This window comes from Carettochelys insculpta, chromosome 6, assembly GCF_033958435.1.
Source record: "Carettochelys insculpta isolate YL-2023 chromosome 6, ASM3395843v1, whole genome shotgun sequence".
NCBI lineage: Eukaryota > Metazoa > Chordata > Testudines > Carettochelyidae > Carettochelys > Carettochelys insculpta.
Window position 1 is genome coordinate 109,288,874 of NC_134142.1, and position 16,436 is coordinate 109,305,309.

The window sequence follows — 16,436 nt, forward strand, 5'->3', positions numbered from 1 at the left end:
TCCATATTTTTTCTGGAAACGTGTTTTAATATGAGCATGCATAACTCAAATGTCTTTTATGCTAATTGGGGCATGTGAGCTATCATTCAAGAGTTTATAATCCCCTGAGTGTGTATATTCCACTTGTGAGCATGTGTCATTCTTGCATGTGAAGTTAGAAATATGAAGTGTAAATCAGTTTATTAATGTAGGTTTTCTAGTGAAAGCCATTAGTGGTACTTATGGAACTTCATGGCCTGGGCCACAGGCAATGATCTGTGAATAGTCTTGTTTTTCCTGTAAGCCTGGATTGTGGTTTGTTCTGCTAAGGCGGATGACCATGACCCCTTTAATTTTGTACTCTTCCACATAGCAGGTAGTGGGAAAACTAAAGGAAGAGCTCCTATCCTGGGGAAATTCTATTTAAGGGGTGGGAAACAAACAATGATTGTCTTCTGCTGGCTTCATAGATTGTTACCCACCTTAAGAGGATACAAGAAAAGATCTGGAAACAAAAGAACTCTCATGACAGGGATGGAGGTAAACTGTTAGACCCTGGTTAGGAAAAAAATCAGCTCTAGCCTGCAGAGTTTTACCTGAAATAAGGACTAGGGTGAGAAATTATGATTTGTAACAATTTCTCTTAGTATATTAGGCTTAGCGGGCATGTTTTGGTAGCTTCAACCTGTCTTATCACTTGCAACCACTTATATCCTACTTTTTATATTAAATAAAACCACTTTTGTTTATTGTCAAACCCAGTCTAAATAATTGTTACCTGGCGGGCGGGGGAACAACTGCTGTGCATATCTCTCACTGATAAAGACAGCAAACCTTATGAGCCTTCTCTTAGTAAAATTTTATACAGAGTAAGACAGATTTATTTGGGGTTTTGGTCCCACTGGGGCTACACTCCTGGATGCTGATGAGTCCCGGTAATTGAGCTCTCCCAGAGCTGAACTGTTATCAGTGTCTGTGTTGAGCTTTTGCTGGGGAAGATCAGAGCTTCTGGCTCAGCAGGACAGGGTGGTGGGCACCCCAAAAGGCAGGTAGGCCGATTCAGTGGTATGATCAGCCCGTCAAACAACAATCTGAATGGGATCTTTGTGATCCAACCCATTACAGTGGCCTCTAAGGAAAGACTGAAGGAACTGGGCATGTTTAGTCTACAGAAAGGAAGAGTGAAGAGGAACATGGTAAGAGTTGTCCACTTATGTAAAAGGTTATCCCATTGTTATCCATGTCCACCTAAGACAAGACAGGAAATAATCAGTTTTGTATGAAGCAATGGTGATTTAGGTTGGATATTATGAAAAAATTTCTAATTATAAGCACAGTTAAGCACTGGAACATGTTACCTAATAAAGCAGCATCATCTTTTTTCATTGGAGGTTTTTAAGAACAGGTTATACAAATGTCTACCAGGATGCTCTAGATATATTTAATCCTTCCTCAGTGCATGGCAGTGGACTAGATGACCTCTTGAGGTGTCTTTGATCCCAATATTTCTATGATTTTGTAATAGGAGGAGGAGATGTGTTTCATAGTCTCATAAGACTGATAGTGACCTCAAGAGGTCACCAAGTCTAGTCCCCTGCCCTCATGGTAGAACCAAGCACCCTCCATTCTAGGCCATCTGTCTGAATTCTCCCTCTCCACTCTCTACCTGCTTTTCATGTGGGAGCGGGAACCCTTTCCACCTGGATTTAGACCTTAGTTCAACAGGTATATGCATAAGTACTGTGCTGAATCAGGGCTTAAATGAGTACCCTCTTACACAACCCTCTTACAGCCTGGGTTTTATCAGTAAATACAGCTGGATTAGAATAGTTCATTGCTATACATACAGAAATAGTATTATGACTGCTGTTTTGATTGCCACTTCACATTGAGTGGATGTTGTCAGAGTGCTAGCCACAACGGCTCCAATATCCACAATGACTCCAAGTGGCAACATCATTCTAGATGTAGACCCCACCATTCTATATGTACAGTTGCGATTATATTTCCAATATTCATTGCTTTTCATTTACCAACACTGAATTTCATCTGCCATTTTGTTACCCAGTCACTCAGTTTTGTGAGATCCTTTTGAAGCTCTTCAAAGTCTGCTGTGGACTTATCTGTTATGAGAAATTTTGTATCATTTGCAATTTTTGCAACCTCACCAATTACCCGTCTCTCCAGATCATTTATGATTATGTTGAATGGGATTGGTTCCAATCCAGATCCTTGGAGGAACATTACTAAAGTGAGGCGCTTAACAGTTTGGCCCTGCCTACCCCTCAATACATTACCATGATACCTAAAAGCGTGCTATAACCCAGGTATGCTGGGCGTACTCGTACTACCTATGGTATCACATAGGACTAGTGACAATGTGGAAGCCCCCAGCACAGGTAAATCATGCGTCAGGACAGGCTGTCTGGATGGTAATAAATTGTGCTATACCACAGTACTATAAGCCTCAATCTTATTATGGCCCAGTTCTGCCAGCATGCCTCTAAAAGATTACTTCACAGTGATAGTGAGTCATGAGACTGGATCGCACAGTGAATCATTCACACTTAGGCCTTCATCAGGTATAAACGATGTTGCTTTATACAGCAGGTAGCACTGGGAATTGTCCTCCCCCACCCAGGTTGTATTAACTTGCTAGGCTAGTTTGAGACAATTTTCTAGGTTAGTGGGTTTCAGTTACACTATAATTAGTCACATTTTTTCCATGGACATTGGAAATTAAAGACAATGGAAGCACCCAGGGTCAGGATTTGACCCACTAATATTATTTGGGCATCAGCTTTTGTGGGTAAAACCCATTTCATCAGATTCATTGGTTAACCTTTAAGGTGCCACAGGACTTCTCATTAGTTTTGCAGATACAGACTAACACAGCTACCCTCTGAGACTTAAAATCAGTTATTTTTGTTCAGATTTGGATGTGTATGGGCCTCACAGGGAGTGGACAAGCTTAGAATTAGTGTTCATTGTAAATTGCTGAAAATTGGATTTTACAAATAAATTTTCATCTAAATTTCAGAGGGGAAAAAGGTCAAAATATTTTCCCTTGTATTTGCTAATAAGCTCTGCTTATGGCACATTCCTCCCTTTCCTCTTCTTGGCATGATATATTTTTAATTTTTCCATCGGTACATGCGCTAATCTTCCTTTGGTGTAAATCAGCAAGGCTCAGCTGACTTCTGTGGAATACGCTGAATTATCGCAAGTGATGGTCTTGTTCAACAGCTGTAACATGATACACTTAGAGTTCAGTGTGGCTTTAGAGCCATATCCAATGCCTATTGAAACAAATGCAACAAGGGGCACCTTATAGACTAACAGAAATGTATGAGCATAAGCTCTCATGGGCAAAGACCCACTTTGTCAGATGCAGCATATTGAAATAAATATTGAAACAAATGACACTCTTTTTTCTTTTCCACTGACATCAAATGATGCTAGACTGAGCATTTCAAGAAGATCCAACAACTAGAGGAACCCAATAAAATTCCAGTTAATTGTACTACATCATTAGTCAATACATTATCAATGCAAGGATTGTTTTGTTGTTAAAAATCCCAACAAACAATGACCAATCCAGGAGGAAATAATAGATTTTTTTTGTTGATCCTTCGCTGTTGCCCGTCATATTGAATATCTAGGGGAAAATGCAACTCATGCTGTTCTATGTTCAATACCTGCAACAGTCATAGTACATATTTCAAGTAAAAAGCAGGCACTTTAAAAAATAACGTGGTGTTCCAGTTCAGCACAGTGATGCTGATTACAAAAGTGGAAGCCTCAAAATAATCTGCACTAATATAGGAAACTTTAGGGAAGGTGAAATAAAGCTTGAGACTTTGGTAGGTGTTTCAGTTTAAGACCATCTCATTTTGAAAATGGAGAAAAGTGCGACGTAGCTGGGTGCTAGAATGTTTGCATTGTTCTGAGAAATCACAAGGATTCCATCCCACAGATGCCTAGAAAAGCAAATGCAAAACAGTGTTTGGTATTTGCATTTGAGGGCAGCATGTGCAAAGCAGTTAGATATGATCTATATGGCAAAGGAACATGCTAGTCTTGAGGAGAGGTTTTTTCTGGTTTTGCTGAATGCTGAGTGTGCCCCTGTCAAGGATGTTCCCCACTCTGACACTCTGAGTGCTGGAGGTGGGGGCCCACAAGAAAAGTACACTGCCTCTGTTGTGCTTACAAACTTCCCAAGGTCACAGATTCCCTGAACTTGGGAGGTAGCTGCTACCATCCACTTGAAAAACCCTCTTGAGAGCCTAGGAAGACACACTTGGGATATCTCCCTGTGTGGTAACCCCAAGCTCTTAACCCTCCCCAAGGACAGAGTTTGAAAACAAAGAAAGAAGCAAAAAATGAAACTGCAATCTTTGATAGCTGACCTTTCAGTCTTCGGCATGCATACACAGACCCTTTTCTAGGACACAGGAATCAATTGCATTGAAAAAGCTGATTAAGAAAACAAAAAGATATACATGGTAAAGCATACTTGGTTGCTAGGTGTTATGGAGCAACAGAAAAAAGGTAGATTAAAACACAGAGGATTATTTCCTTGGGAGTCAGTTTAAAAGGTGCAGTGTACCGGGGGGGGCGGGGCAGGTGTACATCAGCCTGCCTGACAAGTCCCGCATAAAGCCCGAAATAAAAAGTAATCTAATAGCATCTGACTAAGTATTTCCTTTCTACTTACATCTGTATATTCCCAGATTTCTTTTGAGGCCTGGATATTTCTTGAAATCCTCCAAGCCTGGTTGAGACTTAAACCATCTCTGTGTCACTGTCCTCCAGCCACACAAAAGTATCCCCCAGCAGGTAGCTACTTCAGTTCAAAAATACCCTTCTCTCTTCCCATTGGCGCCCCTGGCTGCTGCCCATCACAGAATCTACTATCCCTGGGTTTAACCCTTTACAGGCATTCATTCATGACCTCCTCTTAGAAATTCAGGATTGTATGGCCTGTGTCACATAGGAGGTCTGACTAGATGATCACAACAGTCCTTTCTGTCCATAGAATTATGACTGTCCCCTCCAAAAAGCATTAAATACAACAGCAACATTTACTAGTTTCATCAGTACTGCTTGCCATGGTGTTCTGCTGACATGCAACAGAATTTGCACTTAACTACAAACAGAGGCTGGGCCTACACTTGTCATGGAAGATTTAACAGTTACATTCAATCTTCCAGGGTGCTGTTTCGTGAACTGTGAAATGGCACATTCCAGGGTCAGTGTCAACCCTGGAACTTTTGAGTGGCACGGTATTAAGGAAGGTCGACAGGAGGAGCACAGCTGTCGACCTTCTGCCATGAAGACAGGCACAGAAGCTGACAGCTGCAAAGTTGATGTTTTGTATGCCATTGGCATGCCAAAACTTGTGTAGCAGCCATCGACCTTCCAGGTAAGCACAGATGCAGCCAAACACCCATTGAGTATTCCTGATTAGAGACTAGGGAATGAGTAAACAGCAGAACTAGAGTCAATTCTTACTAAGAAATGCAGTGCCATCTATCGGAATTATCTGTTATAGCACCTAGACAAGATGCACAGGAAGCTAAGAAATTCCATACCTGAATAGCTCAATGTCTCATCTAATCTCATTGCCCACTCCATATGACCATATCAGGTGCGTACATGGATGCTACCCTTAACTATGCCCAGTTTCGGGGCTGATGTTTTGTCACTCTGCTGTCATAAACACTTCTTCTGTTTTGTATAATCCAGACATGCCTTGAATCACAACCCTGACAGCTACGCAGCTATACTGATTATTACCAACATTGGCTTCAGTGTTATCACAAAACATACCGGCAACTAAAATCTTCCACATCTTGAGCATGGCACGAGAATCTTTTATTATTGCCTCACTGTTGCCTACCTCATCTTCAGAAGAGTGGATCACAGATTTGGTGTCACTACAGAGGTCTCTCCAAAAACCAGACAGAACCTTCTGCATATTATTAGAGGTAGTGAATAGGATTGGTCAATGCATACTCAAAAGGTATAGTTCTGACTGTCTGAGCATGTATATCCTGAAAAAAGATAATGGACAGAACTTGCCCAGACTTTGGATTAGTTTGAATTTGGTTCCAGATCTGAAATTTATGACACAAGCCCATCTCAAAGGCCCAAACCTACCTCTCCCCTGAACCAGATTGAATTATCCCAAACGTTGGTCAAGTTTGAATTCAGATTCAGTATTTCAAGATGAGCCTAAGCAGAAACCTCACTACACTGTCATAAAATATAGCAGATACTTTTGATTAACAGATTTTCACTCAGCCTTTGGGCTATACTCTACCTTACTTCTTCGCTTGCATCTACTATGAACACTATTGATACTTTGCCCATGGGCAAAGGATTGTTGTAGGTGACCTTTTAACAATAAAATTTCTCACAATAATGTGTTACTTTCTTGTTTATATAACATTTGTTGGGCACAATCTCCCAATATCCTGTTTCTTGTGCACCAGTTCAAAATGGACTTCATTTTATTACCCTTTCCAATTTGGTAGTACTTTGCACAGGTGTCAATAACTGCTCAGGGCCATAGTGAACTGGTTCTTACATTCATATAATTGGTTCAAACCTGGATACCTGTGTCTTGTGTTCCATGAATAAATTCCATGATAAAAGGATAATTGCCAAAAGCAATTACAGAGAATTCTAAACCAACAGCATTCTTTTCCAGAGTATTGTCCTTAAAGCTATTAGAAGAAACAGCAGCATTTCCACAGACGAAGTGGACTTAAAGTGTGAGTTTGGTTATAATATGCTGAAGATCTAAGAAAGGGACCCTTAAATGGAGAAAATCTGAAATCCTGTTATTTGAGGTAAATGTAATGAATCGACAATAGAACTTTTATAACTTCACAGTGAGTGATGGACCTGAATCTAAACCCCACCATATCCAGACACTTCCATGCTTGAGGGAAATCCAGATTCAAGTGGCAATTCTTCTTTTATGCCTCCCGCACCCACAACTCTTTCCTGTTAATTCATAGCTGTGTATAACCTGAATCTTACCATTGTTTATCTGGCAGTCAGTTACTATGATTATTTATTTGTCTAGAGCCAAAAGAGTGCTGGGAGCTTGCCAGAGGGGGATGGAGACAAGGCCCACACTCCAAAAGTCTCAATCTAAACAGACAACGGACTGATGAGGGAGAAAGGTTGGGAAGTGACCAAAAATAGCAGCTTTCACTGAAGAGGTGAAAGGTCCCATGCTTTTTTTTTTTTTTTTTTTTAAAGTTATGTAGAGCATTTGAGTGATAAGCTAGCACTTCTCTGTATGGGATGAGAGACTTTGCAGAGAAAAGAGAGGCATGGCAGAAGAGTAGCAAGGCTGTGTAGAGCTCAAGGGTGGGAGCAGGCCACAGAAGAAACAGTTACTAAAAAGGCAGAGAGAATAGAAATATGGGATGTAAAAGGAGAGAACAGAGAAATAGGACTGATGTAGGTTGTGCGGGGGACTTGGAGAAGCAGACAGCAGGCTTGAATTTGATGAAAACATTTGCTTAGCAAGAAATAATCCACATTCCACATGAAAAAGGAGATCTGGATTTTTCAGTCAGTTTGGGGGATTTGTGAACTTTGGCAAAATCTTGTTAAAAGTACCGGGGAGCTTGGTTTGTGCGTGTAATGTGTATACACACAAGATTTGAACACACTCACTTTGAATCACGTGACTTGTTTCTTGAAGTCATTTACAGATGGACTGACAAGTGTTTCAGTGGCATAAGCAACCATTGTGAGGATAATGTTCACTCAGAAACGGAAACGTCTAAGGGGTGACAGTGCAAAAAGGGAGCACAGTTGAAAGTATTTGAGGGATACACAGACAATTTTCATGCTAGTATAGGGTAATTTTTTTAGATTATTACTCGTATTTAGCCAGTCTGTGGTAAAGTGGCAGAGTCATGACACACATATTAAACTGACTGCATTGTTGGTTTAAATCCCAACATGTGACCCAGGTCCATTAGAATCGCTCAGGTTTGCAATTAGGGACTGCTTGCTCATGGATTTTTGTTATAGGTGATTTTCTGCAACTTTGGGAGCACGCTGTCTCTTGGTGGGTTTTCCTTTTTCTGCAGAGGCATATCTACATCCACATATGGATAGGAGCATGGGACTTTTATGTTGTACATGACAACCACAGACCATTCAAGTCTCACACATTGAAAAAGACAGATGCATTTAGTGAGTCATTCCCACAAATAGGTTGGGCTGAACTTCTCCAAATACCTTCAGGCCAGTACAAAAGGATCATCTTTTTTATTTTGGTCGCTACATGACAATATAACATCACGATAGCACAATGGGATGGCAACACCAAGAAGCTGCACCACAAACATTGCTAGTTGCTGCCACTTACACCAATTGTTATTTCATGCCAAGGCCTTGCTTTTCAGCTTGTAAGGCCTGGGTTCAGTTCCTGGCTCTGCCAAATATACTCTGTGTGACCCAGGGCAGGAGTCGGCAACTTGCAGTTCCAGAGCTGCGTGTGGCTCTTCAAGGAGCCACTTGTGGTTCTGGATGTGGCCACTGCAGACTCCTCTTCTGGCTCCCTGAACTGTTCCTGATGAAATAGTGCAACTAAATTGAATTGGTTTAATGGCTAGCATTAAACCAACTCAAACTAGTTCCATTATTTCAGTGCAGCAGGGCAGGGAGCCACCCACGCTGCCCGTGGGGAAAGTGAGCAGGAGAAGGGGTGGCCATGTCTGTTCCTGCCCAGCCACACTAAGGAGGAAGAGGCAGGGGGAAGCCTTCTGTGAGTGCAGCTTCCTTATCTGCAGGGCCAGTGCCTCCTCCCAGGCAGCATGGTCCCCCCCAGCTCCTCCTCAATCTGCAGCAGTCCCCAGAGCCTAGAGATGCATCTGGCCCAACTCCCCGCCTGCCCCTAGGACCTGGTGAGTCTGGTGCCAGTGTCGCTGGGTGGGGAGCAGCTGGGAAAGCTACAGGCAAAGTTACAGGCACTTTCTGGCCTGAGAAGTTTGGAGGGGACCCAGAGTAGGGGAAGGGAGGGCAGAGGGACCCAAAGCACATTTGGCAGGAGAGCAGAGGGTGGGCAAGTAACATCCAGATTCAGTGGGCAGGGCAGCTGAGGCTGGTTAAACCTGAGGATGGAGGTGCCAATTTGGCACTGATAGGGGTTAAACCTGGGGATGGGTGGGTGGATTGGAGAGCTAAGCCTGGGGGCAGCAGGCAAACTTGGGGGCTGAGGTGGGTAAAGCCTGCAGATGGGAGTAACTTACCATTCTAACCGATACAAATCATTGGTGTATGCGCTCTTCTTAAAATAGGGGTTACAAAAAGTACAATTTGACGTTATTCATGTACATTGCAGCTCTTGACGTATTGATTGATTTTGTAACTGAATTTGAAAAAATGGCTCTTCTTGCTATTTTGGTTGCAGACCCCTGACCTAGGGCAATGCATTTCAAATCTTTGTGCTTTGGTTTCCTGGCCACAAGGAGAGTAGTAATTATTCCTTCATTTTGTTTACCTCCTTCCTCAACTCTGCTGCATAAGCATAGTAGGGGACAGCCCTCACGCTACTCAGAAAATGGGGACTCCACTCTTGGCTGTAATACAATGTTTTACTACTACTATAACATATTAAGACAAAATGCTAAAGCATGGCTCGTCATTAGGCGGACCACGGACCTTATCCACACAGCCAGATACTTTTGAACAGAACCCAAAAATCTTTTATATCATTATTTTTATTAATTTTTTAAAATGATTTTCTCTGGAGTCTGGGCTCTGATTATGAAATTTTCATTTTGTACTAAAGTGTAAAACAGAGGAATACATATGAAGTCATTAAATGAAGATGATTATTAATTATGAATATTAAATTTGGCAAATGCTATGACTTTCCCCACTTTAACATGAATCTTTTGAACTCTCATCTTTAAGGGCTCCATTGTTTCAGAGAATTTATCGCACTAATTATCATACCACTACCCCAATGGAAGAGACAGAAGCCAAACTTTGCAGTAATGACAAAGAAGAAGCATTCAGAAGGGAATTGCCATACTGTACAGGAGAAATTGACTTCATGGTTTCCGGAAAGAAACGTGGGAAGGTAGGATACTTCTCCGATTAAGGAACTTGAGGGTCTCCACTTCTATTCCTAATGTCAGATTATGTGGTTTGCATTACAATAGCATGCTTAAGTCAAAAACAGAAGGGGGGCATCCGTACTAGGTGCTATACAAGCCCATGTGAAGTCATGGTTCCTGCCCCAAAGAGCTTACTGTCTAATTTCCAGTAAGACACACAAATAAATTTAATGAACAGGAAGAAAGGTGGAGGTGGGTAACAAAAATAAGGTCACTTGGCTACATAAACAAGCATCATGCACTACTGGAGGGCTTTGAACCTTTATACTTTTTTAGTTTATTTTACCCTTCCTAGTTTTGTTTATTTACATGTCATTTATCATTTTTAGTTTCTATTTAACACATTTTTTAAAATGTACCCTTTGCCTGTTTATTAAAACTCTGTCCTGACTTCTTCTCCCTGCACCTCCAGAAAGAAGCTTTCATTGCCTTCAGCCCATTCCATATCCATAGTCTCCATCTAGGATACTACCTAGTTAAACTCCCCCAAAGTCGAGTCTTCTGCAGTTACCATGACTCTAGAACTCTTCTCCTCGTAGACACTCACAAAGACTTGTGCCAGTGAAGATGGGACCATGTGTATGTTTATACTTACAGGAAGAATGACATTCCAGAGGTTGATCTTCTAGGGTTTGAGTTAGCATGCACTAAATCAAACATTCAGGGTGTCAACCCTGGTAATCCTTGCAGTCATGAGGAATAAGAGAAATTGACAGGAGAATTTCTCCCTTTGACTTCCCACTATGGGGACAGCAGAGAAAATTGACTTAAGGTATGTCGACTCCAGCTACACTATTCTTGTAGCTGGGGTTGCATACCTTAGGTCAACCTTCTCCTTTAGTGTAGATCTGTCCTTTGAGTGGATCCTCAGCTGGTGTAAGTTAGCACAGCTACTTTGATCTTAGTGGAACTATACAGATTTACACTAGCTGAGGATCTGGCTCAAAATGTGTGAAATGCAAAGTAATGTTAAGGTGAATCAGTGGCAAAGGTGGAGAGAGGATTCTGGAATCCCAGGCTCACAGCCCTGCACACAAACCACTAACACCCATTGCCTCCAGGGCAGTGTCTCTCACCCTGGTAGGCAGAGGCCTCCCAGAGGGTACAACTCATCTGGATATTTGCCTAGTTTTACAACAGGCTACCTGAAAAGCATGAGTGAAGGCAGTACAAACTAAAATATATGATATGCTGAAATATTAGTACAATGTTTATATTCCAAGTGACTTATTTTATACTTATACATGGTAAAATGAGAACATATGCAATTTTTCAATAATAGAGTGCTGTGAAACTTCTATATTTTTGTGTCTGATTTTGTAAGCAAGCAGTTTTTAAATGATGTGAAACTTGTGGCATACAAGACAAATCAGACTTCTGAAAGGTTGGTAGAAGGGTTATGAGTCACTTCTCTGAGGGGCACACACATACACTTGCAAGTTACACCTTCAACACTTGGGTGTTATTACTCACTGGACATTAGACAAGAGGTGAAAACCTCACCTCAGCCACCTATTTATTTTTAGCTTTAGAACAGTGGTGTCCAATAGAAATTAAAGGATCACCACAGCTGCCCTCCCCCACTCAAAATTAATGCCACCCCCCAACTGCCAGTGACACACTGGAGCTGAGGCAACCACCGGAGCTGTGTCAGGCCCTGGGGCTGCAACCGTGCCGAGACTGCTGGAGCCATAGGAGGAGCCACTGCCCCCGCTGCCGCTGCCACACACTTGGGGTGTGTGCATGGCACACACTCCATGCATGTGGCTGTAAGGAACCACATTTTTCCACAACACAGTGTCCAGTTTGCCACATGTGGAGAATGACAAGTGTATTGGACACCGTGGCTTTAGAAGGTGTTCAGATGCCGCAGCAATGTGTGTGGTTTAGCGATGGCAGGAAGGTAACAAACTTGTGTGTTCAAGATGCAAAAGAAAAAGACAGGAGGAAACAAAAATAAAGTGGAGTTTCCTACATAAACTGCAACCACAAACATACTTTTAAAGTAGTTGTTTGTTGCTGTGATGTTTCAGGGGCCTGATTTTCAGAAAGTGCTGAGCGCACATCCTCTGAAAAATCAGGCACCTTTAGGATGTCTTGGGTTGTGCATTTAAAAAAAGAGATAGAAGATTCCCCAAAGTTACAGGGCACTTCTAAAATCTTGGGCTATGAATACAGTGCTCTAAATATGTAACACAAAATAAATGAAAACAGATGATCAAGTTCTATGCTGTATCTCCATGGAAGGCACAGCCCAGGGAGATTTGTACGTATGAAACTGTGATTTTTAGATTGTAGGCTGTGGAAGCACCAAAATAGTCCCTGGTATCATCAAGGCAGCTCAAGGACCTGCTCTAAGTTATAGCAGCCTCCTCAATGGTTAGATTCGCATTTCTATCCCTGGTTCTATCCCTGATTCTATCCCTAGCACAGAAGGTACCAGCACAAGGCAGGGACCTGGGGCCCATTGCAAACTTTATCCCTAACACATTGTGGGCTTATTTACTATCCTAATACACCACAGCTAGCGCTCCAGTCATCCCTAGTGCCGGAAGCTTAACACAAATAAACAGCCTCGAAAATGCAAAATGATTGCTCATTTATATATCTGAGCAGCTCATTTGCGTAGTCACAGCAGAAAACACGCAGTGAAGACATGGTTCTGCTGCAAAAACCCCCTTTGTTGGCAGCCTCTTATCCCTGAATTTTTAACAGTCATAAAGGGCTGGCGATAGAGGGGGCTTTTGTCAGCAGAAACACGTCTTCACCCCTTGTTTTCTGCTGCAAATATGCAAACGAGCTGCTTAGATATGCAAATGAACAGCCATTTTAAATAATAAGCAGTTTCAAAACTGCATCAAGCTGCCAGCACTAGGGGTAAGTGTAGCACTAACCCAGTAGAACAGCATGTAGAGCCTGGCATCCATACCCATAAGGTCTTACAACATAATTAAGATAAAAATGGAAAGAAATATCACACTCATGGAGGGAATGATAAAATGTGCTAATGAAAGAGCACACAAGGGCTTGTGTGAGTGGTACATTTATGGAGATCTGTATAGACTGCTATTCAGTAGATTTTTTTTATTTTTAAGCTCTCTATGGCCTCCCTGAAGAAAAATATTTTGGCGTGTGTATATTTTATATATACAGTATTGTTTTTAAATAAGGAAGAATACAGATTACAGAACTATAGAAACAAAAGGAAAAAGTCTTTAAACCATCATCTAGATCTGTAATCTCTACCTGTCCTTGTTTTAAAAAAAACATCATCTTTTATAGTATACCAAAAGCAAGCCTTGCTGGAAGCACAACGGCACGTGATTTAAAGTATCAGATACAAACGTTTTAACTCACTCACCTCCAAGGCACACAGCATCCTACTGCTGTTCAGGGGTACCCACAACAGCTTCCTTGCTTCTGGGTTCAGTTCCTCTGACTAAGCCAGATCTTTGTGCCACTGCCCAAGCTTTCAACTCATCAGGAGTCCCCAGCTTCTGTCAGTTCTCTCCAACACTCCTGTCTCAGCTCTTCTTGCAACTCAGCTTTCACTACTGAACTCCTGAAGCTCTCACCCAAGCAGCTCCTGCCAGCTCCTCCTGGATGTTCCCTGGTTCTGTGTCTCAAGCAGCTCTCAGCACCACCACCTCTTATCATTGATTCTTCTCTGGGTCTGACTCTCCAGGTCTCCTTCCTGCTGCTCTCTCAACCCTAAGTTGAGCAGTCACAGGGGCATTGGCCTCTTACCTCTAAGGAGACATCTACACTGAAGTAAAAGAGCTGTGGCATGGCTTCAGCTAGGTTGGAATCGCAGTGCTTGGGCTTCAGGGTTAAATATTGCTGTGTAGACATTTGGGCTCAGGCAGGAGCCTGGATTCTGGGACACCCCACACCACCACCAGTGTCCTAGAGCTCGGGCACCAGTCTGATCCGGACTATCTACACTGCAGTTTTACTGCCCTGCAGCCTGCTCCCCACAAACTCAGCCCAGAGGATCCAGGCCAGCCTTGGATGTTTAATTCCTGTGCAGACATATCATTAAAGGGCCACTGTTGCCCTGTGTTACAGAGCAACAGTGTCTAAACTCCAGGGAACAAAGACTCTTGCACTCTCCCCAGGAGCAATTCTCTGTAGTTGCTTTGGCCCTCGCCCAGCCTCTGCAGGGTTCTCCTTACTCTGTTACAGAGCACAGCCTCACAAGGCTTTCCCCCTGGAGGCCAGGCTCCTCTCCAGTCACTGACCCTGAGGGCCTCTCTCCTGGTATCTCTTCACTCCCTGACCTGCTTATGGAGTCCCTTTCTCCCCTGCTGCCTTTTCCCATCAGGGAGAGGTGCAGTGTGCAAACTTCTTCCTGCAGATCCCCTCTGGTTCCTTTCCCAAAGAGCAGAAACTCCCCAGTACTCCTCTGTGAGGTCACCTCTCTCTCGCCCCGTATTTTCAGGAAACAGCCAGTCTGGTCTTCCCCAGCTGGGTCTAGCTCTTAATTATCCGTTCCCCCTACTGCTACCACTGACTGGGCTAATTGGCTTGGCAGGCTTCTGTTACCTCTGTCACTGCCAGTGTGTGGATCGCACACTGCAGCACAAGTTTCCTGTCACCAAACGGTTGTACAACCTATGCCACCCTGACATGACAGGTTCTGCTTCTTCTGGAGACAAACGCCTTCATTTTGGATATTAAGGTCTGTCAATAAAGTATTTCACTGCTATGGTGAAGGATTTTCCCCATCTGTTCTAGTTAGATACATAACGCCTCTGGCCCTTCTTTCTGCAATAATACCTCAGTTGGATGAGCACTGATCTTGGTAATGACCAGGTATATGAATCATTTCCTATCACGGGAGTGGTGGAAAGGGAGGCAAATCAGATAAATATGATGTCGATAAAGAATGAGTGAATGTTGCTGCATGTTCCAATGCCTTGGAAATCACCTTACAGTAGTTTGAAGAAAAAAGCAATGCAGTGTACCACACTGCAACTTTTTCCCTGTATTTACTGTAGTTTTGAGACATACAACGTTACCAGTTCAATAACAGTACAATAGAACCTCTGTCTTGTAACTCACTTTCCTTTTGTTTATTACAGTTTGTTAAGGTTCCATGTACCATCCATCCTGGAGTTATATTTGATATTATGATCAACAAATGGAACATACCTGCTCCCAACTTGGTTGTGTCTTTAGTTGGAGAAGAGGAGAACTTCCAAATGAAACCTTGGTTACGGGACACCTTAAGAAAAGGACTTGTAAAGGCTGCACAGAGCACAGGTTGGTTCAACTTCTAAGTGGAGACCATAATTTTTTCTACCTCCCATCCTAAAGATTTCTCATCCAGCATTTGCTATTTTTCATCATTAATTTCAGTAGCACTGCTCACATGCTTATGAATTAAGCTCATGCATAAGTGCTTTGCTAGATGGTGGCCAACACCTGTATTAAGATATTTATTAATAATACAAGTTACTGCAGTGTAATTATCACAGATAACTATATATTACTACATCCAAATTACTACAGGCAGTGGTTCTTGCAACTGATAAACATGAAGTTTGGAGTGCAGTTATACTCTCAAAAGGAGCTAAAAATGTCATAGTGGAATCCATATCAGTTTTATTTTTCCCATTTCCTAATAGTGGGATTTTCAAAATCACTCATCATTGGCCTAATGGCAGTCCCTTTGAAATCAGCTTTCACTTCAGTGGGAACAAAGTTGAGCCAATACACATAGGCTACATCTCCTTCAGTTAAGAAGTCATTTTTACTTGCACCTGCGTAACTGCATTTTGAAATGTACAGAGTGCTTACAACATACTTTAGTGAAAGTACTCACTATAATATCTACTCTGTTCACATTACTTTGTGGGTTCAGGAAAAAGCAGTCATAGTGCCACTTTGTTTTTCAGGAAACAAAAAAATAATGTTAAGGACTAAGGTAGTATCAGAAGTATCACGAGCAGAACTAGTTATAGAGGTCATTGCAGCTGCTAGTTATGCTTCCCTTGTACTGTTAACTTCCTGTGCTACAAGTGGACATTGCTAAGGACTCTGGTTTATTTTATTTTGCTTTCCTTTGTTGTCAGCTGACACGGGGGGAATATAGTAAGTCATTTAGTGAGGCTGACATCAAGGGGGCTGATTGCCACTACAGCATTCAGCCTCTAGGTCCAATAACCACAGTAGTTTGACCTAAAGGCATAAAGGACAAACAGAGCTCTTTTGAGGAGTATACTCTCCAGTGGACCAGCAAGTGCAGAAAACAGAAAAAAAAAAATAGAGCTAAATAGAAAAGCCCTAACCCAGCTT

At 42.3% G+C, this 16,436-nt stretch overlaps 1 protein-coding gene across 1 annotated transcript in view; it reads left to right on the forward strand.

Annotated features, from left to right (window-relative positions):
* Positions 1 to 1,046: 1,046 nt before the first annotated feature.
* TRPM5 (transient receptor potential cation channel subfamily M member 5) overlaps positions 1,047 to 16,436 on the forward strand; it is a 64,678-nt gene continuing 49,288 nt past the window's right edge. Inside the window, exons 1-4 of the mRNA XM_074998545.1 lie at positions 1,047 to 1,175; positions 6,695 to 6,762; positions 9,949 to 10,099; positions 15,221 to 15,401. Of these exons, the coding sequence (XP_074854646.1) occupies positions 1,047 to 1,175; positions 6,695 to 6,762; positions 9,949 to 10,099; positions 15,221 to 15,401 (529 nt within the window). The remainder of the gene's footprint in view (positions 1,176 to 6,694; positions 6,763 to 9,948; positions 10,100 to 15,220; positions 15,402 to 16,436) is intronic.